Source organism: Electrona antarctica (assembly GCF_951216825.1).
Source record: "Electrona antarctica genome assembly, chromosome: 12".
NCBI lineage: Eukaryota > Metazoa > Chordata > Actinopteri > Myctophiformes > Myctophidae > Electrona > Electrona antarctica.
This window is the reverse complement of record NC_136793.1, coordinates 44,727,421-44,755,158: the sequence shown is the minus strand read 5'-3', so window position 1 is coordinate 44,755,158 and position 27,738 is coordinate 44,727,421. Positions and strand designations below refer to the sequence as shown.

General features: G+C 41.5%; 1 protein-coding gene across 2 annotated transcripts; it reads right to left on the bottom strand.

The window, feature by feature from the left end:
- Window positions 1-5,977: 5,977 nt before the first annotated feature.
- Window positions 5,978-27,589, bottom strand: disp3 (dispatched RND transporter family member 3). 2 transcript variants are annotated; one of them, XM_079516478.1, is made up of 21 exons: window positions 27,015-27,589; window positions 19,549-20,544; window positions 18,946-19,165; window positions 18,016-18,152; window positions 17,278-17,412; window positions 16,724-16,884; window positions 16,435-16,574; window positions 16,131-16,228; window positions 15,838-16,002; window positions 13,385-13,546; window positions 13,143-13,301; window positions 12,913-13,049; window positions 12,646-12,815; window positions 12,415-12,545; window positions 12,096-12,283; window positions 11,865-11,991; window positions 11,633-11,778; window positions 10,966-11,125; window positions 8,287-8,400; window positions 7,777-7,949; window positions 5,978-7,566 (listed from the first exon to the last, which is right to left on the bottom strand). In XM_079516478.1, the coding sequence occupies exons 2-21, from the start codon at window positions 20,534-20,536 to the stop codon at window positions 7,210-7,212; spliced, it is 4,068 nt and encodes a 1,355-aa protein (XP_079372604.1). In that variant the 5' UTR covers window positions 20,537-20,544; window positions 27,015-27,589; the 3' UTR covers window positions 5,978-7,209. The 2 variants fall into 2 exon arrangements, with proteins under 2 accessions (XP_079372604.1, XP_079372605.1); XM_079516479.1 differs by having other exon boundaries at window positions 16,137-16,228.
- Between the last annotated feature and the right edge of the window lie 149 nt (window positions 27,590-27,738).

Genomic DNA, 27,738 nt, shown 5'->3' with positions numbered 1-27,738 from the left:
GTCCATGGTGTCGGAGGGCATACTATAGTATGTCGTTTTTCACGATTTCGGAGGATTTAAAAAAAAAGGTGAAAATCACGCAAAAGCGAAAGGCTATAGTCCATGGTGTCGGAGGGCATACTATAGTATGTCGTTTTTCACGATTTCGGAGGATTTAAAAAAAAGGTGAAAATCACGCAAAAGCGAAAGGCTATAGTCCATGGTCTCGGATCGCATACTATAGTATGTCGTTTTTCACGATTTCGGAGGATTTTAAAAAAAAGGTGAAAATCACGCAAAAGCGAAAGGCTATAGTCCATGGTGTCGGAGGGCATACTATAGTATGTCGTTTTTCACGATTTCGGAGGATTTGAAAAAAAGGTGAAAATCACGCAAAAGCGAAAGGCTATAGTCCATGGTGTCGGAGGGCATACTATAGTATGTGGTTTTTCACGATTTCGGAGGATGTGAAAAAAAGGTGAAAATCACGCAAAAGCGAAAGGCTATAGTCCATGGTGTCGGAGGGCATACTATAGTATGTGGTTTTTCACGATTTCGGAGGATTTAAAAAAAAAGGTGAAAATCATGCAAAAGCGAAAGGCTATAGTCCATGGTGTCGGAGGGCATACTATAGTATGTCGTTTTTCACGATTTCGGAGGATTTGAAAAAAAGGTGAAAATCACGCAAAAGCGAAAGGCTATAGTCCATGGTGTCGGAGGGCATACTATAGTATGTCGTTTTTCACGATTTCGGAGGATTTAAAAAAAAGTGAAAATCACGCAAAAGCGAGAGGCTATAGTCCATGGTGTCGGAGGGCATACTATAGTATGTCGTTTTTCACGATTTCGGAGGATTTAAAAAAAAAGGTGAAAATCACGCAAAAGCGAAAGGCTATAGTCCATGGTGTCGGAGGGCATACTATAGTATGTCGTTTTTCACGATTTCGGAGGATTTAAAAAAAAAGGTGAAAATCACGCAAAAGCGAAAGGCTATAGTCCATGGTGTCGGAGGGCATACTATAGTATGTCGTTTTTCACGATTTCGGAGGATTTGAAAAAAAGGTGAAAATCACGCAAAAGCGAAAGGCTATAGTCCATGCTGTCGGAGGGCATACTATAGTATGTCGTTTTTCACGATTTCGGAGGATTTAAAAAAAAGGTGAAAATCACGCAAAAGCGAGAGGCTATAGTCCATGGTGTCGGAGGGCATACTATAGTATGTCGTTTTTCACGATTTCGGAGGATTTAAAAAAAAGGTGAAAATCACGCAAAAGCGAAAGGCTATAGTCCATGGTGTCGGAGGGCATACTATAGTATGACGTTTTTCACGATTTCGGAGGATTTGAAAAAAAGGTGAAAATCACGCAAAAGCGAAAGGCTATAGTCCATGGTGTCGGAGGGCATACTATAGTATGTCGTTTTTCACGATTTCGGAGGATTTAAAAAAAAAGGTGAAAATCACGCAAAAGCGAAAGGCTATAGTCCATGGTGTCGGAAGGCATACTATAGTATGTCGTTTTTCACGATTTCGGAGGATTTTGGAAAAAAAGGTAAAAATCACGCAAAAGCGAAAGGCTATAGTCCATGGTGTCGGAAGGCATACTATAGTATGTCGTTTTTCACGATTTCGGAGGATTTGAAAAAAAGGTGAAAATCACACAAAAGCGAAAGGCTATAGTCCATGGTGTCGGAGGGCATACTATAGTATGTCGTTTTTCACGATTTCGGAGGATTTAAAAAAAAGGTGAAAATCACGCAAAAGCGAAAGGCTATAGTCCATGGTGTCGGAGGGCATACTATAGTATGTGGTTTTTCACGATTTCGGAGGATTTAAAAAAAAAGGTGAAAATCACGCAAAAGCGAAAGGCTATAGTCCATGGTGTCGGAAGGCATACTATAGTATGTCGTTTTTCACGATTTCGGAGGATTTGAAAAAAAGGTGAAAATCACGCAAAAGCGAAAGGCTATAGTCCATGGTGTCGGAGGGCATACTATAGTATGTAGTACTTAGCACACTGGCTGCATGATCTGGAGGTTGTGGGTTCAAACCCCACTCAAATCTTTACTTGCCAAAATCTGCCATTGACCCCCATTCTGAATTTCTCAAATTTAAAAGCACTATATTTCTAAAACTATGAAACATTTCAAAGATTCCTTTTCAGGCAAACATGTCCACCGTAAGATGAACCTAAATAGGTTTGAATGGGGTTTCTAGGTGTAAGTATGTAGGACTAGTAGCATGCCAAAGTTTGTGCTATTGCCATTGAGAATGCATTGGGCGTTTAAGTTAAATAACTCAGAAACTACAAAACATTTCAAAGTAAAAAGTTCCAGCATGTGTCTCCACAGTAAGCTGAATTATAAAAAGTGTGAATGGAGTTTCTAGGTGAAAGTGAAAGTGACGTGCCACTATCTGCCATTATAAATTTCTCAAATTAAAAGCACTATATTTCTAAAACTATGAAACATTTCAAAAGATTCCTTTTCAGGCAAACATATCCACCATAAGATGAACCTAAATAGGTTTGAATAGGGATTCTAGGTGTAAGTATGTAGGACTAGTAGCATGCCAAAGTTATAATTTTTTTCGGACGGCATACTATAGCATGTCGTTTTTCGTGATTTTGGACTATTTGAAAAATAGATGAAAATCATGAAAAACGACATACTATAGTTCATGGTTTCGGACGGCATACTATAGCATGTCGTTTTTCGTGATTTTGGAGGATTTGAAATAAAGATGAAAATCATGAAAAACGACATACTATAGTCCATGGTTTGGGACGGCATACTATAGTATGTCATATTTTCATGATTTTCGGACACTATGTCAGAGCCAGGACTTGAACCTGCAGCCTCCTGATTCCCAGGCAGGATCTGTACCCAGTGAGCTACTGTGCAGGCTCTTCTTAAAAGGCCGAATAGATAATGACAGAAGAGCCAGAGACTTGTTTCCATTGTGGTTCATAAACATTCGAACGTCTAGAGATAAACAACAGCAAAAGAAACAATAGACAAATCTCCTGTTATTTTATATTTTGTATTTTATTTTTGTATCAATGTTGTACTCAAAGGGAACAGCAGACTGCATTGTGGCAGGTAGCAAGTAGATCAGTGACTTAGCACACTGGCTGCATGATCTGGAGGTTGTGGGTTCAAACCCCAGTCAAATCGTTACTTGCCAAAATCTGCCATTGACCCCCATTCTGAATTTCTCAAATTTAAAAGCACTATATTTCTAAAACTATGAAACATTTCAAAGATTCCTTTTCAGGCAAACATGTCCACCGTAAGATGAACCTAAATACGTTTGAATGGGGTTTCTAGGTGTAAGTATGTAGGACCAGAAGCATGCCAACGTTTGTGCTATTGCCATTGAGAATGCATTGGGCGTTTAAGTTAAATAACTCAGAAACTACAAAACATTTCAAAGTAAAAAGTTCCAGCATGTGTCTCCACAGTAAGCTGAATTATAAATAGTGTGAATGGAGTTTAGGTGAAAGTGATTTTTTGACGTGCCACTATCTGCCATTATAAATTTCTCACATTTAAAGCACTATATTTCTAAAACTATGAAACATTTCAAAGATTCATTTTCAGGCAAACATGTCCACCGTAAGATGAACCTAAATAGGTTTGAATGGGGTTTCTAGGTGTAAGTATGTAGGACTAGTAGCATGCCAAAGTTTGTGCTATTGCCATTGAGAATGCATTGGGCGTTTAAGTTAAATAACTCAGAAACTACAAAACATTTCAAAGTAAAAAGTTCCAGCATGTGTCTCCACAGTAAGCTGAATTATAAATAGTGTGAATGGAGTTTCTAGGTGAAAGTGATTTTTTGACGTGCCACTATCTGCCATTGAGCCCCATTATACATTTCTCAAATTTGAAAGCACTATATTTCTAAAACTATGAAACATTTCAAAGATTCATTTTCAGGCAAACATGTCCACCGTAAGATGAACCTAAATAGGTTTGAATGGGGTTTCTAGGTGTAAGTATGTAGGACTAGTAGCATGCCAAAGTTTGTGCTATTGCCATTGAGAATGCATTGGGCGTTTAAGTTAAATAACTCAGAAACTACAAAACATTTCAAAGTAAAAAGTTCCAGCATGTGTCTCCACAGTAAGCTGAATTATAAATAGTGTGAATGGAGTTTCTAGGTGAAAGTGATTTTTTGACGTGCCACTATCTGCCATTATACATTTCTCACATTTAAAGCACTATATTTCTAAAACTATGAAACATTTCAAAGATTCATTTTCAGGCAAACATGTCCACCGTAAGATGAACCTAAATAGGTTTGAATGGGGTTTCTAGGTGTAAGTATGTAGGACTAGTAGCATGCCAAAGTTTGTGCTATTGCCATTGAGAATGCATTGGGCGTTTAAGTTAAATAACTCAGAAACTACAAAACATTTCAAAGTAAAAAGTTCCAGCATGTGTCTCCACAGTAAGCTGAATTATAAATAGTGTGAATGGAGTTTCTAGGTGAAAGTGATTTTTTGACGTGCCACTATCTGCCATTGAGCCCCATTATACATTTCTCAAATTTGAAAGCACTACATTTCTAAAACTATGAAACATTTCAAAGATTCCTTTTCAGGCAAACATGTCCACCGTAAGATGAACCTAAATAGGTTTGAATGGGGTTTCTAGGTGTAAGTATGTAGGACTAGTAGCATGCCAAAGTTATAAAATGTTTCGGACGGCATACTATAGTATGGACTATAGTATGGTCCATACTATAGTTCGGTCGCAACATATGTAAGTACATTGCACTGAAGTCCCCAGGTCCCCCCAGTGCCTCCCCAGTGCCTCCCCAGTGTCCCCCAGTGCCTCCCCAGTGTCTGCCCAGTGTCCCCCAGTGTCCCCTCCAGTGCCTCCCCAGTGTCCCCCCGGTGCCTCCCCAGTGTCCCCCCAGGTTCTGTACTGTACTGTGATGAAAAAGATTAAATGGATTTGGAAAAAAAGGTGAAAATCACGGAAAAGCGACAGGCTATAGTCCATGGTCTCGGAACGCATACTACTGTGTGCCATTTTTTAACAACTCCCTTACGATTAATATCGTTCAATCGTTCAACGATTGAAATCGTTCAACGATTGAAATCGTTCAACAATTGAAATCGTTCAACGATTGAAATAGTTCGATTGAAATCGTTGAACGATTGAAATCGTTCAACGATTTTAATCGGATTGAATCGTTGAACGATAGTCCATGGTTTTCGATTATCTTTGTACATCAAATAAGGTTGTCTGCACTAGGATTAATTTTCTCAGCAAAATCACTGTTGAAGCCATTTGACTTGTCATAATCACAAGGAACACACTGTCAGAGCTGGGACTTGAACCTGTGGCCTCCAGATTCCCAGGCAGGCTCTTTAAACAGTCAGCCACTGTGCTTGCTGTGGACAAAATCTGTAGGTGTATACTGTCAATAAATGTGTTTAGCAAAAATCGGTCTCCTGGTGGCGCTATTGTAACAGGCCAATCTGAAAATTCTGAGGCAGAGGTTCTGCTCTGGCATCCAGGGAATGTGTGCACCGTTTCGTTGCGATTAAGCCAACAGTGCCGGAGATTAGCTAATCACAGACACACGGACAGGGTGTAATGAAATGAAATGAAATTAAATGATTACTATATTTACCCAGGGTATCTGGGCTAAGCTCAAGAACTTGTTTCCAGCCAGGCCCTGCTCATAGAACACATTTCATCGTAGTGGTTCAATGCCTTGTTCAAGGGCACTTCAGCGGTGGTAATTTTAACGTGTCGGACCGCTGATTCGAACTGGCGACCTTCCGGTATCAAGACCGCTCCGCAATCCGTTCGGCCACCGCTGCCAGTGTAAAACATACCTGCGGCCTGGTGGAGACAATTAGCATTATTAGCTGACTGTTGATGTTTCGCTGTCAAGCTTCTTCCCGTTCCATTACTACACTGTTACAACTTACTCTATGTGCATACAGAGAAAAAGAGGGACAGACAGCAATGCTTTCACAAGAAAAGACCAGAGGCTTTCTGTGCCTTCTTTATTTGACGTTTACAAGTAATGCACACACAATATTCACTGCTCCTAGTGAACACTGACTTACTCCTCTCAAACCATTATTGTTTGACACAGTCTGACAAACAGCTTTGACCTTACCTGCAGCGTAGCTCTACATGTCTGGGACCAGTGGAGAAAGAGCAGTGTGTCACAGTAAGTACTGTCAAGGGTTGTGGAGAAAAAGTAGAGGCTACACCTGAGAAGCTGACATCAAATTAAACTGGCCATGTGCCAGGAGCACCTCCAACAAAAAGAAACAGTTTGAAGAGGTCTTAGTACATAAAAACAACTTGAAATACACTATGTAATGTAGTGGCATAGCCTATTATGCATGAAGTCTTAAGAACAAGTGCACTGGCAGTGTGACAGTATGACCACACACTGTCACTGATCATGTTGTGTTCCCTACATGCCTCTTCAGTAGCGCACACTGGTTAGGTAGGGTATGGACAAATAGATGATACATTTAATTAAAAATGTGTGAGAGCAGCATATTTAAACATTACACCACACTACATATAACAAAAGGTTTGTTACAACTTATACCAATGACATGACATTGGTGTAACCTATATTACATATGGCTTAATACTGAAAAATCACATCCAAGGAATGATAAGTAAGACGAGAGAAATGAGCTGTTGTGATGTCTTATAACATTATTTTGGCTAATTTAAATCAGTGATGAATCAGAAACACTTATCACTATGAATGTCAACGTGCAGTATTCTGTTCGGTCAGTGTCAGTCAAACACTCGGGTCAAAGAACAGTCAGTGACTCATAAAACATTTCCCAATATCAACAATCAATGTGTCATCTCCAACTACAGGCTGAAGTAAGCATGTGACAGAGAAGTATGTCAAACAACGCATACTCAACCCAAAAATCATAATTCACTACTTTGAATTACAGGATTGAACTTTTTGAGTCCACTGATCAATACTAGCTCAAATATTTTACTTTGTAATCGGCTTGTTATACCTTATTACAGTACAACAAGTTTGTAATTGTAGAATAGATATTGTGACATCTGAGTTGTAACGTACAACATGTTAATGATCTGACGTTCTGCCCCAATCCCAACTCTCACAGAATAGACAGCACAGCTTGTCCTCTTGGTCCACCTCTACTGAAGAGAGGTAAAGCAGTGGCTTGACTGTCATTGGCAGAGCAACAGCTTTGTTTACACGGTGATTAGACTCCAGGCTTGTGGACCCAGCTGTCCTCCTGCCCAGCACAGGGCAGCTCCCAGTGCTGTGGTCAACATCACAGCCAGGCTGGCCTTAAGCACAGCCCCGGGAGGTCTGGTGAAGCTGCCAGGGGCCACGCTGGCCAACATAGCCACGGTCACAGTCAGTGTGAACAAGATGGAGACGGCTGTGTTAATGGCAACAATCTGGCCAAACTTGGCAAAAGGCACAATGACGCAGAAGAAGAGAGGAATCGTGGAGATCACTGTGGTGACAGCACTGGACACTATGGCAACGCCCACATGGTTGACTGCCTCCAGGGTCCGCCTCTGCCTCTTTGCTGCAAGGCCCTGAAAAACAACGCACAGGCTGATGAATGGAAGGAGCCACTCCTATTTGTTTATGGCTCCCAGGGAAATTCATTCCCTATTAAATACCGAAACTGACTCATCATCAGCTTGACACAGCTTTATGTATACTGATTATAAGCCCTTGGAGGGAAGTTTGTTCAGATTGCTCATCATGGTTGAATAACGGTGATCAACAGAGCAGACACATACCAAAGTGTGTCCCAGTGTGGAGGGAATGGTTTCCCAGGCCAATAGGTATCCCTCCACTAGGTGCAGACAGTAGTCGACTGAAGAGCCCACGAGTATAGACAGAGAGATGGCTTCCACTGCTCCCATTTCCCAGCCCAGCAAGTACATGACTGCCACCACCAGACAAACCACTCCTACAAAGAATGAAGAGCTCACAATTACAATCCCATCAAGCTGAACTCAGGGAAATAAGGACATCTAGGATGTAATTTAATCCATTGTTTCTCAACGTCTGGTCCGAGGCCCCACCAAATATTTTGTTCCAGGGACCCCCAGAAGTTAAAATCTTCACTTTAAGAGTATATTCAAAGCAGATAGCAGATCTACAAGCTATGAAGTTGTATATTTCCAGAATAGCCAGAGTATAACATAATGGTTAAAGTGGTTAAAATGATGTATAGCTCAAATCTAAAATGACTCATTATCATGCAGTTATATCAAGTTCCAGACTGCTAGTCCTCACACATTTACCTAGAATGGTAAGCAGTATTGACAGTAGCAGAAGTGGATGAGCAGTAAATACAGACACAGCTGCCACACAGATGGCCAGAGACAGCAGCAGACTCCAGAGGGCACTTTCCACTCCTACAGGGAGAAATACCTTCAATTTGTGTTTCTGAAAATATGGTGACCTGGACGCGCAAAACACAATGACAGTTATGAAACAAATTGCAACACACATCCCAGAGAACAAATAAGCAATATGCAGTATATGACAGTGTCTCTGTTGTCTGAAAGGGAATAGTCATGCAATGTGCACTGTGTGCAATGTGCACAACTGGTGAAATACTATGCTATATTGTCAAAAACATCAGTGTGGAACTCTATATGATGCAACCTATACGTTTTTATACCTTTGTCTCATTTGTTGTTGCTATACATGTAGTAACATAATAATTATATATTTTTTATGTTTTGAATAAGAATTTGAAGGTTTTCAGAAACCTTAGGTTAGGTTTTAGAATCGTCCTCAGGTCTCAATGGGTTAGGCAAGACTAATTGTAGGATGGGCTGAATGGTGGATCTGAGATTATGAATTCACAAAACTAGACTGTTGTCCGTTGGGCACTGGCCTACTCAGGAATAGGGTTGAGACCTGTAACCATTCCCTTTTCCGACCCAGTTCCGAGATTGAATAAACGGAATCGGTTTCATCGTATTTGGAACCGTTTCTGGAAAAGAAAATATATCACACTGTCAGAGATGGTATGTAGCTGGGTCTGAATTCGTTAAAATCGTTAAAATCACTTGGTGACAAGTTCTTGATTTTTGGTATGGTGTTAGGGATGGGCATAAGGTTTTCAAAAACCATCGCAAACTAGTTGGGCTCGCCCCCTAGTGGTCCGTTTGCAATGAATCTAATATTAAAGTGGCCAGTATATGGTTAAAAACCATAATAATGGATAAAAGAAAAAATTCAATGGATTCTATTAGTATTGGGTGTGCTAAATAACATACTAAAAATGTAGGAAAAAAATAACTTCTGGAAAGGCATCATTTTCAAGATTGCGTCCACAATAGCTGCAAAATGCCTATAAAGCTTGGATTTAATATGTTAATTTTTTTTTTTTATAAAATAGATTTTCCAATGGATTCTATTAGTATTGGGTATGCTAAATAACATATAAACATTTTGGGTGAAAATAACTTCTGGAAAGGCATAATTTTCAAGATGGCGTCCACGGTGGCCTCAGTAAGCTTAAAATGCCTATAAACTGGGATTTAATACATAAAAAATCATAACAATTATGCATTTGGTGACAAGTTTTAGATTTTTGGCATGGTGTTAGGTATGGGCATGAGGTTTTCAAAAACCATCGCAAACGAGTTGGGCTCGCCCCCTAGTGGTCTGTTTGCAATGAATCCAATGTTAAATAGGCCAGCATTGGATTCATTGCAAACAGACCACTAGGGGGCGAGCCCAACTTGTTTGCGATGGTTTTTGAAAACATTATGCCCATACCTAACATCATGCCAAATATCTAACACTTGTCACCAAGTGCATAATTGTTATGATTTTTTATGTATTAAATCCCAGTTTATAGGCATTTTAAGCTCCTGGCAGCCATCATGGACGCCATCTTGAAAATAATGCCTTTCCAGAAGTTATTTTTTCCTAATTTTTTAGTATGTTATTTAGCACACCCAATACTAATAGAATCCATTGGAAAATCTCTTTTATCAATTATTTTGATTTTTAGCCATATACTGACCCATTTAATATTAGATTCATTGCAAACAGGCCACTAGGGGGCGCTCCCAACTCGTTTGCGATGTTTTTTGAAAACCTTATAACCATACCTACCATCATACCAAAAATCAAAAACCTGTCACCAAGTGCACGATCTTGTTGATTTTGGACGAATTCAGAACCAGCTAATGTGGACTATGTGGACTCTGCTATACAATTACTATACGAGTGGTTCTCAAACATTTTAATTTTACTCTGAGAGTGTACAATTTTGAGAGAGTACAAATGGAACCATTTGTACTCTCTCAGAGTTACAGTCCATTTGGAACCGTTAAAGAATCATTAAAGGGAACCGTTATGGAATCAGACCGTTAAGAGGGAATCGTTAAGGAACCAGACTCGCTAAAAGGTTCCGAACAGCGACTCAGGAACGATGCATGTTGGAAATGCATGCTCCAACCAGTTATTCTGGCCTAGCTGTTGTACCTGTCAGAGTACACGCTGTTGAGTACCTGTTTTAAATGGTAAATGGTGCATTTAGAGCCATTATCCAAGGCGCTTTACAGAGATTGTGCATTACCCATTCACACACACACACATTCACAAATTTCACACACAGATGCCGGAGGAAACCATGCGAGGCACCAACCTGCACATCGGGATCAATTAGGGGTTCAGAGTCTTGCTTAAGGACACTTCGACACTAACTCTGGGGGAGCCCGGTGGGTTCAAACTGGGAACTTTGCGGTACCCATCTGGCCACTCTACCCCTGAGCCTTGTATTGTACCCATCTGTCTGTGTCCCTTTTACGCGTTGTGAGCTTTTAGATCGGCTATTTTTGAAACTTTTCTGTGACACTGTAGTGTAATGAAGTAAGGCATTCATTTACAGGAAAACGATTGAATAGGGAGAGGTTTCTGCCCGATACTAGCAACATGCCAGTCATATTTTCACTTGCCTATAATTTCCATGAAAATCTGCTTCCAGTGTTCACAGGTCTGGAAACCTCGTTGCAGGGCAGAGGTTGGCGGCAGAGCAGCAAGTTGCTCACGGATGAAGGTCTCCCATTGGAGGAAGTCTGAGTAGGTCTGAAAGGAGGATTTCCCCTTGTACGTGGTCTTGGGAATAACAGCAAATATAGAATAGAGGAGGCAGAGATTATTATAAATGGCATTGAATACCAGTGGTGGACAAAGTACTCAACTCCTATACTTGAGTCAAAGTATAAATTAATAAATCTTATTTTTTATCAAATTAATTTTAAAGCCATATATCAGGTTTGCTAAAATGGACATTGTAAACATGTATAGTCATGTTGGTTCCATGTAATTTGAAAAGACATTTGCACCATTGTTCACAATGAAGAATTCAGAATGCGCCTGAAAATGTCAAATGGTGTAACCAGTAACCACATACACATGTATTATTGTTATTATACTTCATTTTCGTTTTTGATACATTGAGGCAACACAATCCTGAGAAAACCTGTGTTATAAATAATCTTCGACAAATTAAAAATTAAATAAAAGAAAAATAAAAGAACATTACTCAAGTAAATGTATGTACTCGGTTACTATCCACCACTGCTGTGCTGAGTACTACAAATATATTAGTAGGCTACTCACAGACTCAAAGGCCATAGAGAGCCAGCGAACCTTGCCTCCATGCATTCCCACGGCACCATGAGACAGTTGTCCAGGTAGGAGATTGGGCTCAGGGAGAGAATGACATTCAGGATGCAGAAGAGGCAGAATAGAGGACAGCTTGTTGCCTGGGATTGAGAGGAGAGGAGACTGTCATAAATTAGAGACATTTTTCATCCAAAGTTGTCAATGTAGTTTGTATGTCTTGTCTTACCTGAAGGCAAACACTGGGCTCCTCCTGGCTTCACAAGTTGTTTATTTGCACCAACGACTTTACAGATTTTACAAAGATGCCCCATCTCTTGGAAAATATCAAATTCTGGATCCAATATAACACTGCCCTTTTGAGAGAATTATGTAGATGTCAATACCACAATAATAAGTTATTAAAAATGTGGTTGTACTGTATTGATTTTGGTGTCACACAGAAACAGGTGCACCTCACCATATCGCCAATTACATGGTTGTCTGTGCGTTGGGTTCGGTTGACCCCCAGGATTCCAAACACTACAAACACCATAGCACCGGTGTCCACAAGAGGACGCACTGCTGGCTGGCCGCACACACCGCTGAAACACGGATTGAAGCCAGAGGTTTTGGATGAATGTTTCATTTTGGCAGCCAGTGTAGGATCTTTGAAAATAGAAAAAAGAAAAATCATCAGCATTCATCTAAAACACATGCTAAAACCAAAGCAGAGCATCTAAGCTATTCAGTAACTTTGTGTTAATGATGCTTTCTGACACACCCCATTCCTCACTTACCACCGGGGATGGGGACATAAAAGATACCCTTTGTGGGTCCATTAGGCCCAAAGCTGATTCCACAGCCAGGTGGATTGGCACACACCCTGCTGGGATGAGGTCGCAGCCGCTGCTGTGCAAAGTACAGCCTCCTGGAGGTGACATATAATTCACATCTTGCCTGTGAACAACAAATCCACCAACTAAACTTAATTCATGCATGCTTTCCTTCAAGCTCTCATTTAGTTTCACCTGCTATTCTGTTGCTGAGAGGATGCCACGTAGAAAGAGAAATCATACGTCCACCCGTGGTGGGGGTCACACGCATGAGATGAGATCATCCAGCTGGGATTGGGCCGATATACATGGGACACACACACCGTCATTCGGGTGCTATAGTTGCTGTGAGGTTGATTATAAGCCTAGTAGGAAAATCAAGATTAGTCATGAAGTGATTAGGGCTCATTTATTGACACATAATAGTGAGTCTTGTCTAATTAGTTTGTTTTCTTTCCTGACCTGAAATGTTGATACTTCTTTGTGTTCTACGCTTAACAGCTTCCATGGTGAGGGAACACTGGCATTAAGGGAGTAGCGGTAAATTGGGGTAGAGACTCCTAACTCCAACTTTGAGATGAATACCGTCATCAACGGGCCTACAGTGACAAGTGCAACAGTGGTTGGCCTGTATGCAATATTCCACGGCATGTTTTACAAGTATTGTCAAAAAGAACCACAGAATCCTTTACCTGTAGTGTTGGAGGTAGAACTTGGTTTTACTGGATTCTTCTGAAACAGAGTGGAATTTGCCTGGCTATGTGTATGTCCCGGGTGGGTGGAAAACTTGAATGTCGAAGTGGTCGTGCGAGCAGGACTGGACAAAGAATGGGGCTTCTCCATAAACACTCCTGCATGACACAATGCACATTTTAGAGATCAGAGTGCTGGACAAGAGAATGGGTCTCCGTCTATGACATACAGAAGGTCTCACCAGAGCACATGGGGCAAGCAATGCCTTGGCCACTGAGATTGCTTCTCAGCGCCAGTAGAGTCTGGAGGTTAGTGTCAGGACGGAACAATAGGGGAGCATGAGTGGCAGGCCTCAGGAGACAGCAGCAACCAGCAGATAAAAGCAGAATGAAAAGGTACACACCTGGGGACGAGGAGAAAGCGAATGGTAAACCAATGGTAAACAATGAAGGAAGATGACGTTACATCTCATCATCATTTCAGGCCATGAACTTAAACCTAGTGTTTTTGTATGTTATTTTAATGCATCAGATACTTGATTGATTGATGAATGTATTAACAGATTGGAGAATTACAGTACATTTCAAGCACAACTCAAAACAAAACTGTTAACTGTGGACGACACCATAAAGCATTACACTTGTTTACAATAGGGCCCACCATGTTCAATTCATCATGTACGTCATAGAGACGTACAAAATATACTCTATATAGCAAAAAACAGGAAATCATCATAGGGGAGGTAAAAAAAAAAAAAGAAGAAACAAACATACATACAGTGAGGGGAAAAAGGGGTGGGGGGGATTCAGGTTTTACGGAGGCCAGTTTCGAATTGCGGCCGTCCGTAGGTGCCCTTTGAGAGCGGTTTTGAAGGAGTCAAGGGATTCGCATGTCTTAATGACGGTTGGTAGGGCGTTCCACATTTTGGTGGCATAGGAGCGAAAATAATTTAGTCCGTTGTTTGTGCCGAATCTGGGTTGCACATGGTTAGTTGCGCTCCCTCTGGTGTTATGGGTGTGGACTTTGTTGACATTAAGGAAGTATTTAGCCAGGTACATGGGTATCTTGGTGGAGTATCGAATCTTGTGGGCCAGGCCCATTGCAAGATGCTGTACTCTGTTGTCAACCCTAAGCCAGTCCAATCTGTCAAAATGGGCAGGGGAGAGGTGGGTTCGTGGAGTGAGGCCAAGTAGTAACCTGACAAGTTTGTTTTGGGAAGTCTGGAGCCTTATCTTAAGGGCCTTTGAGGTGCTGTGGTACCAAGAGGTGCATGCATAGTCGTAGAAACCTTGTACTAGGGCAGGGGTTCTCAACCCGTGGGTCGCGACCCCTCAGGGGGGGGGGGGGGGGGGGGGGGGGGGTGGTTTGCAACTGAATGGCTGGAAACTGGAAATGAAGAGTTTACATATAGCACACATAGTACATGCATACACATTCCCTAATGATTATATCTGGTTTCAGTATTTATTTATGGTGTATTGTCTCTATTATTAAGGTTATTGTAGCAGTCAATTTATATTGGGGGTCGGGAGGGGGCGGGCGGGGCTCCCGAGACATTGCCAAAGCATTTCCGGGGGTCCCCGGCCAAAAACATTGAGAACCCCTGTACTAGGGCTCCTGTTAGGGTCTTCAAGGTGCTTTTGTTTACCAGTGAGGAGATCCTGTATAGGAATCTTGTTCTTTGATTGACTTTTTTTGATTACGTTGGTGGCCATTTTATCACCGGAAAGATTTGCCTCCAGAATGGAACCTACTGTAGGTAGGTAATTCCATCTTTTCGTGTGATAATATTGTCACCCACTCTAATCAAGAAGTCATCAGCCTTGCTGAGATTACTATTTGAACTTGTGTTTTGTTCTCACACACCAATACAAATTCCAATCAATGATTCATTGAAATGGTAATGAATAATTGAATCTTGAAACTTAAAGTAACCCTAACAGAACAGCGGAGGGAAACACACAGAGCCGCTACTGTATGTACAGATCAATTACAATCACTTTTGAATAGGGTGTATGAACAATGAATTGCACCTGCTTGCTCAATTTTAATTCCACCTCAGGAGGGAACAAAGTTGCTTGGAAATGGCATGAATTGGCATAAATTGTTTAAACAACTGAGAGAAACAATAATAGAAAGGTGCACTCAGAAGAGCCATTCTCCATTTTACTCTGTGCGCATTCAAATTAGACCAAGCAGTGTTAAGTCAGTGTCCGACAGAATCAGACATAAGAATGTCAGACTCTAGCATGTGGTAACCAGTTGTACATAATCTCTGGCTGTGCTTGAACAAGCTAGTTACTCTACATTAAATGAAGCTTCACTTCCCTCATTAACTACTAACTGACAAATAACATCACCATCATTGAAATAAATCAGTGCGCCACATAACAAAACGTTAGTCAGTAGTGAGTGTGTGTGTATGCTTGTCTGTGTGTGCGTGTGTGCAGGAAAACTCAATAACTCCTCCACACATGCACGCACGCACGCACGCACGCACGCACGCACGCACGCACGCACGCACGCACGCACCAAGACAGAGTGAGAGAAGGATATGGAGAGGGGGAGGGAGAGGGTGAGATCTAGAGAGGGAGGACCCGGCCATTTCTCCATTGCTGGGTACCGATACAGGTGTGAACAGGCTGAAATCTAAGTGAACTCTTGCAGTGTGTGGTCACTGGTGGTCACTCTCACCTAGAATAGCCTTTCGATTCTGTACAGCTGGCTCTGCCACCAAGTGCTTCAGTGCCCACTGGAGATTTGTGCTCACCACACCCACGTGGTGCTGCCCTGAGGTAGAGAGAGGTGTCTCCACAGACAGGGACAGGATGGCTGCATCTCCTTCTGCGTCACAGGACCCTGGGGAGAGGCAAATAGCTGTGCTCAGTGTTGCGTGCCTTGGACAGCAGTGTTTTACAGGCCAAACTCATTCTTCACCCATCACGCATTCTTCACCCATCATTCATTCAATACCAGGGAGGTAATACCTTCACCTGGCTCCATCTCCACTGACAAGAGTGCCACATCATCATCATCATCCGACAAAGGACTGTGGCTCGCTGACAGGCCCGCAAATGACTTCCACCTTTAACGGGAGGAGGAAGGTTGGTGAGAGAGAGATAGAGAGAGAGAGAGAGAGAGAGAGAGAGAGAGAGAGAGAGAGAGAGAGAGAGAGAGAGAGAGAGAAAGAAAGAGAGAGCGATGCTAGCTACAGAAATCATATATCACTCACTGTGGCACTAAGCATGTACAAACTGCCACTCAGAGAGAAGTAAGGAAACCTTGCCTTACCATTTTAACCAGGCATGTTCTTGGTCTTGAACACACTGGGTCCAGATACACAGGGCAGCTGGCATTAGGATGGACACTGAAAGCCAGCAGCAGCTGACAATGAGGGCCATGAACAGACCAAAGTCATGCACGGCTGGAATCTAATTGGCAGTTAAAAAGAAGAGCAGAGGACATTGAGCGATTCCTTTTGTGCTTATCACATTAAATTCACAATTCTGAGAGCGGTATTTCTGTCACATTAGGAGAGTAAGTCACACATGACATTCTCGAATCCTATTTTACGGTTTACCTGAGAGAAGGTATTAGCGGCATAAGCAGCCGCTGTGGTGAAGGAGGTAAGGAACGTTGCTCGACCAGCTGTTTTAATTGTGTACACCATACGCTCCTCTGGCTTATGCAGATGAGAGGCCTGTCTGAAGGTACTGATGAAGACAAATACATCATCCACACCTGGTAGGTAAGAGAATGACAGAGTTACAGAGAGACCTCCATAGTTATTGTGATATTGTAGTCTGAATCAGGTCTTTGTCCGAATGCGTTCACACATAAGGAATCTGTCTTGGTACACTAGTAGGGTTTCTAACTATCCCTTGAAATAAGGAATCGTCCCTTTTTTGGAAACTAAAATACATGTCCCTGATAAGTGCTTAATATAATATACAGTACAAATATACAGTGAGATTTTATCTTTTTCTAGGCGTTCCTTATTGTTTTAAGGATAAGGAACGTCCGGCCAGGTGTCCCTTATTTGAATTTGAGTTAGTTGGCAACCCTATACACTAGGTTGTGTTCTGTGTACACATAAAAACACAAGGATTATAGAGTATACAAATGTCTCCTCACCTATTCCAATGATAACAAAGGCAGCCACTCCATTAAGAATGCCGAGATACCTCACACCAAAGACAACATGGTACAAGAAAAGAGCCACGAGGCAGCTCAATCCAATGCTAGCCAGTCCAAAGAATGTCAGAAAGACTGTGAGAGACACCCAAACAAAAGACAGGCAGTACAGTATCAGTATATCAGCATTTTACCTGTCAAATTTGAAACAGACTGACAACTGATAGTTCAGGAGGTCGATGCATATTTAAACAAGATGGGGTTAGGCCAGTCACAATTATTACATAATCACCTAATAGAAATTGTTCGAGATAATTGCAATTATTTTACATAATTGTCTCCACATTGAAAAACTTTCATACATTTTCAAACAAGCTGATCTACAAGCTCATTGATATGATATGATATATGATATAGTACTTTGTCAGTTTGCACTGAAATGTGTCATTGGGCTGTGAAAGTATAAATTAATTAAATATGTCAGTCATTGCTTTGTATATTTAAGTTATTTGTCATATCTGCCTTGTGCAATGCACGTTTACAAAACATGTTCCAGGGTTCAAAGCCAAAAACACAATTAAATTGTTAATCACAATAAATGAATGTGTAGTAAGTAAAATGTCGTGATTGTGTATAATGTATAATGTCTATGACGTATCTATGACGTCAGACATAGACATTATACCCTTTAATACACATGAAGGGGTACATGATAATTATATAAGAGTCATGCTGCACCAGAGAAGGACGTGAGGACAAAGACCAGCACGGTGATGCAGGCTCCACTGATGATGGCCAGCATCATGTCATTGTAGAAGGTATGTCTCACTTCATCATCAAACAGCTCTGTTCCTCCATACAGCACCTTCACCTGGCTGAACCAAGAGACGTGCATAGTGCACACACATCATCATGCTGATTTAAAGGAGAATTCTGTACGTTTTCCATAACATGTTTTTACTTGCGCAAGCAGAGTGCGCAAGTACTGTAATGGACTGTATGTCGGTCGTATTTCTATGTATGTATGTGCGTGCGTGCGTGTCTGGGTAAGAATGGTGGTCCTTTTCAATTTGGTATAAGGTCAATAATGGGTCTAAAAGATTTAGAACAGCAGTTGTAATAGACAGTTAGTAGCAGTACTGGCCTACTTGCTTGCAAGGCGCAAGTTGGCACCTCGACAGAGTGCATTTCTAGTTTACATTATTATTATTTTGAAATTTATGTTATATATTATCATTAAAATGTTATTGTTTTGCCAATTAGTTGGGGGCCCACTTCCTCATGGACCACCCACCAGTGGCCCCCGGCCCACAGTTTTTATGTAAAATATGCATTGCATGCAAAGTTCTATGTATATTCATGACCTTGGAATTATAAGGTGTTATCTGCGTTTAGGGTGGTTTTGAGATTGAGCTTCAAAAGTTTACACATTCAATAGATAAGAGCATTTAAAATGTGTTGTGGCCTACAGTACATTGATTGACAGTAATGTCTCAATAATAATGATATGTACTGTATATACTATATTCATAAATGCAACACTTGGTGATACCCACTTTGTGATTAATTGTGATGTTCTTATCAATAAAGAGTAAGACATTATACCATTGTGTAGCAACAGTTGCAATCGTTTAGTGAATATTCTCACGCTGTCCCGGTTGTGCTTACCTGGTGGATTGCTTGGCCAGGATTTTAGCATATTGCACCACAAAGCTTTTGAAGCGGCTCCTCTGCTCTTCCGCTCTGTCCTGGACAGAGTAGTAGGATGGAAGCGGAGCTCCGAAGTGGATTTCGCTGCGCAGAAGCGAGGAGGAGAGATGCTCGGGGGACAGACTCTCATCCACGTACCAGTAGAACTGTGGGTGTGTGATGGCCAGACTCAGAGACCCTGTGGAATAAACCGAAAACAAGGCGAACCATCACCAACCCTCACGAGGATACCACTCTTTGAGGAGGGAGAGAACATGCCTTTAAAACAGTGACCCCCCAAGCTTTTTCCTTGACACAAGCTGAGCCTACACCCACACATTTGCGCGCACACACACGCGCGCACGCACGCACGCACGCACGCACGCACGCACGCACGCACGCACGCACTTGTGTTAATCAGACATGTTAACCACTTACGTCCTACTGTCCTACTGTACTTCTCGTATTATGAATACCAAACATTACTGATCTATAATCTCAAACTGTAGACCCCCCATGTTGGGTAACACTGCTTTCAAATACTTTTGTCATTTTTGACACATTTGTGACTTTTAGTCCCACCATGGATGTCAGCCAGGTCAGGGCCCATGCCATCATAGTAGATTTTCCCTCCTTGTTCACTGGGGAAGAGGTAAGACAGGACAGAGCTTGGTGGAGAACAGTAGGAAGGTCCCAGAGGTAGGTCCCTCAATACCTCCAGGGGCTTCCAGCAGAACTGATGAAACTGGGGGTGCCGCATGATCAAGTGCTCCACATGGTGGATGGTCTGTAGACGCTCAGGGGTGAAGATGTTGTGATCGCCCTCGCCTTGAGCCACAAACACCAGCTCGATCCTCCACAGAGCCTGGCTCTGCAAGTATGAATAATTTGGTGCGAGTCTGCGCTTTCTGGTGAGAGGCAGAGTGCTATTTCTACCCCATGGTCTCTCTCCTGTCTTTGCTTTATTGCCTGTCTTGTGAGTCTCCGTCCCCTGGTCACTGCTCAATGTGCTCATACAACCCTTTGTCCTCTTATCTCCACTCTCAGCTGCTCTCTTGTGACGAGCCTCTGTTTGTAATGGGTTATTTGGAAAGGAGGTAGAATAATTTTGTGACGCTGCATCTCCCTGCCTGCCCAGCTTTTCCAACAGAAGATCCAGCAGGGCTGTGGACTCGCCGTCATCCAAGTCACGCCTTTGTCTGCCCCATGACCCCAGCTGAGTCTTAATAGCGACTGTGAGGGCATCAAACCGCTCTGCAGAGAAGTGACTATGGACCTCAAAGGCACTGTAAGAGAGGTCTATGTCCAGTGGGGGGCAGTAGAGGAACATGTAGGCCGACAGGGCGCAGGGAAGCAAGACTCCTACCCCTAAAATGATCCCACTGGTCCAGGGCTGTGTGCATGCATAGCCCACAGCCCTCCATAGCCCACACACTCCAGTATGTCCAGATAGGCAGCTCCCTCCTCCTGCTGTTTGAGGAACAACTTCCTCTTCTTCGTGCTCCACTTCCTCCTCTTCCTCTCCCCGCCAGCTGGTTTGAAATACCAACAGCTCATCTTCAAAGTCCATGTTGGCACCTGTCGCAGAGAAACACATCACTTGATTATCACTGAATAGGCAGCGGTGGAAAGTAACTAAATACATTTAATTACTGAATTTAAGTATACTTTTGAGGTTCCTTTACTTTAATTACTTTTCCATTTAGTTGATGCTTTATACTAGACTACACTCAGAGGCAAATGTACATTGTACTTTTACTCAGTTACTACTGAATAAAAGTACAATTTGTACATTTGCTACCACTACAATTAGGCTATTTGACAGCTTTATTTACTAGTTAGTAATACAAGCCCCACCTTTACCAGCTGCAACATTAAAGTGATTTACTAATTACAATATAATAATGTGATTGTGAAATAGGTAAGGCCATTCAGCATAATGGGTACTTTTACCCTTTGTACTTTTACTCAAGTACAATTCTGAATGCAGAACCTTTACTTGAAACAGAGTACAACATTGTGGGGTATTGCTACTTTTACATTTAAAAAAAAAAAAATCACACCTGTGTGTAAAGTGAGGGGCGCTCTTATCATCATACATCATCTCCGATCTGGCCAATCACAATTTGAGTCCTCACTTTTGTCTTCAATGTTTGTGTTTACACAATGTTCGTGTTTATACAAACACTCAAAGCTGGCAACCCTCAAAAATACAAATACAAAAATAAGGAAAACTAAAAAGCTAAATCAACGTAGTTCTTCCACCACTGCTTGTTGACCTACACCTATACACTTTATTGACACCATTCTCCTCATTGGGAACAGTCATATCAAAACTGTAATCTGCCTATTATCACCTTAAAAATATCGCAAGAGTTTTGTTTTTTTGGAATTATGTCCAAGCAAGATCTAGAAACACTTATACATGCTTTTGTTTCCAGTAGACTGGATTACAGTAATGGTCTGCTCACAGGACTTTCAAACAAAGCTCTTCGTCAACTCCAAGGCTCCAACTGATTCAGAATGCTGCTGCTGGAGTCCTGACAAAAACTAGGAAATATGACCATATTACACCAGTTCTAAAATCCTTACATTGGCTACCAGTGTCCCAGAGAATTGATTTTAAAATGTTGTTACTGGTCTATAAATCTGTATGTGGCTCTGGGCCCCAGCTACATCTCAGACATGCTGGAGCCATATGAAGTGAACCCCCTAGAACCCTCAGGTCATCTGGGGCTGGCCTACTGATAGTTCACCCTATAGTTGGAACAAAACATGGTGAAGCAGCATTTCACTATTATGCACCAAAAACCTGGAATAATATTCCAGGTTACATTAGGAAATCCCCAACCATAGCCATTTTTAAGTCCAATTTAAAAACGTATTTATTTAACATTGCCTATCCCAGTGATGTCTAATAACAGCTAGGTCTTGCCTGGGCTTTAAATTAGCTGTGTTTTCTGTTTCTATCAAAGGTGGGAGTATTTGTTGTAATGTATATGCTCCTATATCTTATTTTAATTGTATCTATTATAATCTGTATTCATTTTAAAGTGCACTGTTGCACTCTGTATTTGTTTTTATTCTGTAAAGCACTTTGAATTGCCTTGTGTATGAAAGGTGCTATATAAATAAAATTGCCTTGCCTTGCCTTGCCTTGGGCTGCATGGTGAACATGTGCAAGAAATAACTGACAATTGACAGCAATTGACATTGGCAGTCAGAATGGAGGGACGTGAACTTTGCAGAACACAGCCAGCAAACCAAGGGCATAACTGTTTAGTGTGCATTAAAACAGCTTGTGTCATTGGTCTCATACTCTAATGCAGAGAGCAGCTGACTTGAGCCCTGTTTTAAGATGCTGATCACAATATAGGGCCTTAAGGCTAAGACAGGGTAAGAGCTCTGATTTAAATCTTCTCATTGTCAGCAGGTGCAGTGCACACCAACATTAACCAAGAGTGTCTGGTCACTCTGGTGGCAGCGTTCTGTGTACCACCAGCAGTCAACTTGGGTTTGTCTGAATTGTAGCAAATTAAATCAACTCAATTGTGTAATTAATGCCAAGGGGTAAGATGAGTGGGATGTTAGAGGGACTCGAGGGAGCCATGGAATGTTTTTTATGTCTTGCGATTGGCGCTTTTCTTTTACATGGAGTTCAGTTTGCATTGAAGTGTCAGTAAGCTTGCTATACAAACTTGTAAGTCATCTATTATTTTTAGATGGGAATTTAAGGTTAGCCGGGTTATGCAGTGAATCTTGGATATGTGCTCATTTGTTAAAGTGAAAAGCCATCGTGAAACAGAATGCAATGGGATTTTATTATTGAATCAATAGATGTGAATATGAGTAGCTTAGGCATATGGCTCTCTGAAGCAATAAAACCAATACTGACATCCTATACTGACCTGATAACAGACCTGGATATTTCTATATAGGGCACCCAAAAAAGGTGATAAGGTCATAGTCACACCACACTTTTATTCTACCTATGAGGGCGGATTCTGCCAATGCATTTCAATGGGAAATTGGAAATGGAGCGTTGTTTTGCAGAAATCAGCAAATGGCAGCAAAACCGCTCCATTCCCATTGAAATGCATTGGCAGAATCCGCCCTCAGAGGTAGAATAAAAGTGCGGTATGACCGTGCCCTAAGTGAACAATTCAATGGAAAACCCCTGATTTATGATACGCCGTGAAAATATGCCTGTAGGTGCAACAAAACCACATTTTAATCTGCATAACACCCCCTATAATCAATGCCATATCACTCATTCAAGGACAGAAAAGGGCACCAATATATCTTTTAGTGAGTGTGCAGACCAACCAACATCTTTCAATTCATCAACAATATAGGGAAGGTAATCTTTGTCATATCGTTGCATTATATAATGGTAACCAGTAATCTATCTAGCTAAGGTACATAAACTGAGTGATTTACCATGATTACTTTCCGTTAATTTTGAACAAAACAACTAGAAAAGCAAGTGTGTTTTTGCACCGACTTTCAAGCTTTGAGACTTGCATTAGTACAGTATGATGATGTACTTGTACTCACTCACATGACATTGTCACTGTAAATTTTGCACACACACTCCCTGGATGCCAACGATGAACCAAAATTGCCCCAAAATTTCCAGAACGGCCTGTTATAGCGCCACCAGGAGGCCGCTTTGTGCAAAACAAGCTTTTGGACAGTACACCTACAGATTTTGTCCAAACATCACGCAAATTGGTACACAGTCTCTCTAGAGCCATTCAACGAAACAGGTCTTTCAGATTTCTCAGACTCCATCCTGATTGGCTAAGATTGGCTTCCAAAGTTCACAGGAGTGCTCAGTTTCAAACAAAATGCTGCAAATCATGAACACATCGTGTGATTTCCGTGAAATTGTGCACGCACATTCCCACTAGACCGAGGAGGAAATGCCACATGAACATTTTCAACTCAGCCTCATGGTGGCGCTATAACTGTCCGAAAAGTGTTTTTACCTCCAACTGCACGGATCTGTGGATAACTTTGTATGCCAACTCCCTAGAGGCCAAGGAAAAACCTTTACATCTGCTCTTTATAGCGCCACCAGGAGGCCGACATGTGTAAAACACATTTTCTAATATTAATCCTTCAGATTTTATCCAAATTTCACACAAATCGGTACACATGCTCTTCATAGTCATGTGATCAAGACGGGTTTGTTTGATTTCTCATAATCCACCCTCATTGGCTACGATTGGCTTCTAAACTTTTCAGGAGTAGCCCGCTTTGTACAAATCACCACAACTACTCAACGCAGTGTCCGATTGTGGTGAAACTGTGCATGCATATTCCCACTAGGCTTTGAAATGCCACTTTTCAAATCAGCCTCATGGTGGCGCTACAACAGGCCAAGCCGCGACACACACACACACACACACACACACACACACACACACACACACACACACACACACACACACACACACACACACACACACACACACACACACACACACACACACACACACACACACACACACACACACACACACACACACCTCCAGAACCACATCGTGACAGACATGACATCACAGGGACTCTAAAAGTTGGCTGAATTAAGATGTGTCAATTCGGGCAACTAATTATATCCAATTAGACATGTATTAATAGCTGTTTCAAAATGTAATGTATGTGATGAATATTATGTTCTACTGTAACTGCAGTAGATTACAATTACTGTATGGTCAAAATGTTACTATTTGACCCATTTCATCTGAAGATATTTATCAATGGAAAGAAGAAAGCAGAAGGGAAAGGAGATATGGTGGAGTGTCCTATAGGCTATACAGCAATCAACTTCAAACAAATGATTAACATCTAAACTGAATAAGGGGACATTATAATTATTTTGCTCTAACCTAGACCAATGTCTGATTCAACATTGAAAAGTGAAGGAAGACATAAAAAGTCCTGATACTTTCGGCCACTCTTCAAAAGATTGCTGCAAAGCATTAGTGAACTTATCACATGGCTTGTCTCATAACCACTCTATGATACTGTATGGTGGAGCCTTTTTCAAGATCGCCACTACGATGCATCAACATCAAATAATGTCCTCCCTGATAGGGCCTGGGGAGAAATCCTTTGGTCTGTTGTTGATGAATCTGAGCCCTCCTCACTGCCAGCTACACACCTAATGTACATTAATTATAAGTGACGCACAACTGCAAAGTAATGCATGCAGCACTGAGCTGGGAATTAATGTGTTTACAAGCTGCCAAAACCATTCAACATTCCCATTTCTTACCAATGATTGTGAGTACAGCTAGAGTCAATTTGAAAATGTGTGCAGGTGTAGATTAAAAAGTAGAATGTAATTTGGCAGGGTCCAGCTGTATCCATGGGCATAAGCAGTCTTGTAAATGGTTCAGTCAGCATGACTTTGTCATCCTTAAAAGTGAGCTATAGCTAGTTATCATGACTAGCCTAAAAGTGTTAGCAACATTCATTGGATGGGGTTGGTGCTGAGACATTCTCCTGGTTTTCTTTTCCCTTTCTCGCCTTCTATTAAATATGAATTAATTAGGTGAATAAGGCCTTTGTTGCGTGCTTCATCTGGTGCATAACCTTGCAGGTCTGAATGTATTCAAATAGTCAAACAATACTCTCACTAATTGACACATCTTAATTCACCCAGAGGGCACATGGAAATCACCTGGCATAGGTTGTTTGGATTACAAAGCCTGAATACACTTGACACATAATTTAATACCATTGAAATAAAAATAAATGGGTAAACTGTATTTCACAAAAAAGGGTATGTACCAATCTGGGAACCCATTGGCAAAACAAAGGGAAAACATTCTGTCTCAAGACACTATCCCTGGTTGTGTCATGCTATAATGTAATGTACTGTGTTTTCCTGTGCCATTTAGACTCCCTGTGCATTCTGTGAGTGAGTCTGAACACCTAAAACTCAACTTCCAGTCATACTGTGTACACCCATCTCTCACTTTTCCTCTGGCTTTCACCTTTTTTCATTACATCTTGTTTTCACTGCTGCTCCTCCTGTGTGTGTGTGTGTGTGTGTGTGTGTGTGTGTGTGTGTGTGTGTGTGTGTGTGTGTGTGTGTGTGTGTGTGTGTGTGTGTGTGTGTGTGTGTGTGTGTGTACATACAAAAGGTGGGTGATTTGTAACCTTCGTTACTGACAACAGCTAAAAATAGCCCACACCATCTCACCCACCCCTCCCTCTTTTTTTCATCTTCCCTCCATCTCATCCAATTGGATATCTTGCCCCACACATTCAGCCTGGTGTACAGTAAGCATACCACCTTGTAAAGGGATGCTCTTTAGATATTCAGCACAGTGGTTAATGCTTATGTATGAGTTCTGAGCTGTAATGTCTACTGGAAGTGATGCCTCCATTTTTCACACCCAGTCACTCGGTTTTGAGGTTCTTGGTCCCTCATAGGACCCATTACACCTATGATAGTGTAAGTGTTGGGCTTGTTAACAGTGATGCGTGCACAACCACAGTGAAAAAAGCTAAATAAAAAGGTCCCCACACTAGTTGTGAAGCATCCCAAAGACCTACTGTGCAGTAGTGTAATGCTATATTAGAAGGCTATAATAATTATATTTTACATTGCGTTGAACATAAATGTCAGTGAATTGCTAGAATTCTGTAGTATAATAGTTGACTATAATAATTACTACTGTAAAATTAGGTATTATATTGGAACATAAATGTTAGTTACATTTACACAAAAAATGCACATGCCTGCACAGACACATTCAATCATTCATCCTAAAGCTTATCTACTGAACATGTGTTATCATCCACAGTGCAGTGCACCAACTCTTTATTATGCCTGCCCTACACGTATAGATTCACTGATGTAATAAACCTGTCTTTCTTCATATGTTTTATAGATAAGTGTGAGTTTAATATAAATTAAGCAAATTACTCAAGCATTAATTGATTACTGATCTACAATGATCTGATCATGATAATAGCCGATTCCTGTCTAAATGTGCTCAAACAACAGTGAGCGTGAACAAGAGTCTTACCTGGACCTGATGAGTTGAGATGATTGCAGGTTAAATGATCAGGCCTAGGTTGTCCTCTTCTGAGGTGAACTTGTGCTCTGCAATTTCATCTTTATATGTACGTTCTTGTGAACTGAATAAAAATGTTTGTTTTATTTATGATTTACTAACATAGTTTCTAACTCACCAAGGGATGTAACAGAGAGCCTACCAATAAACGACTGGAGGAAGAAATACCCTCCTTTTCCTCACTCTGTTGAAATCCTCTAGTCTAGTGTCAGTGGTTAGTGATGTGTTGTTTTCTACTCCTTTATGATTTCTGGTCCTTCTTTCCCGTTTCCCTTCCTCGTCTCTCTACCCGGTTGTCCAGGCGACAGCGTTAGTGAGAGTCAGTTCTTTCACTCCCTCAGCAGCTCCTCTCGCTCATGGCTTTGTTCAGCCTTGTCTCCTGACTGGCTCACTAAAGGAAAGATGGTGGGGGTGGCTGTGTCTAAATCGTCACATACTACGGGTGGATGGACAGTGAAGCTTGAATACTCTTTAAAAGGACCTAAAAAGCGGGCAGTGGTGGTTTTACCTGCAGTCACTTGATTTGATATGGGCAATATGAAGCATTGTGTCATGAGACAGGCAGCAGAGCTCCCCTCTCACATTAGAATTGGTATAGTCTTGTCTAGTCTCAGATGGGAGGGGGATTGTTATATGAGGGTAATCAAAATAACTGGCTACAGTAGGAGAAAAAGTG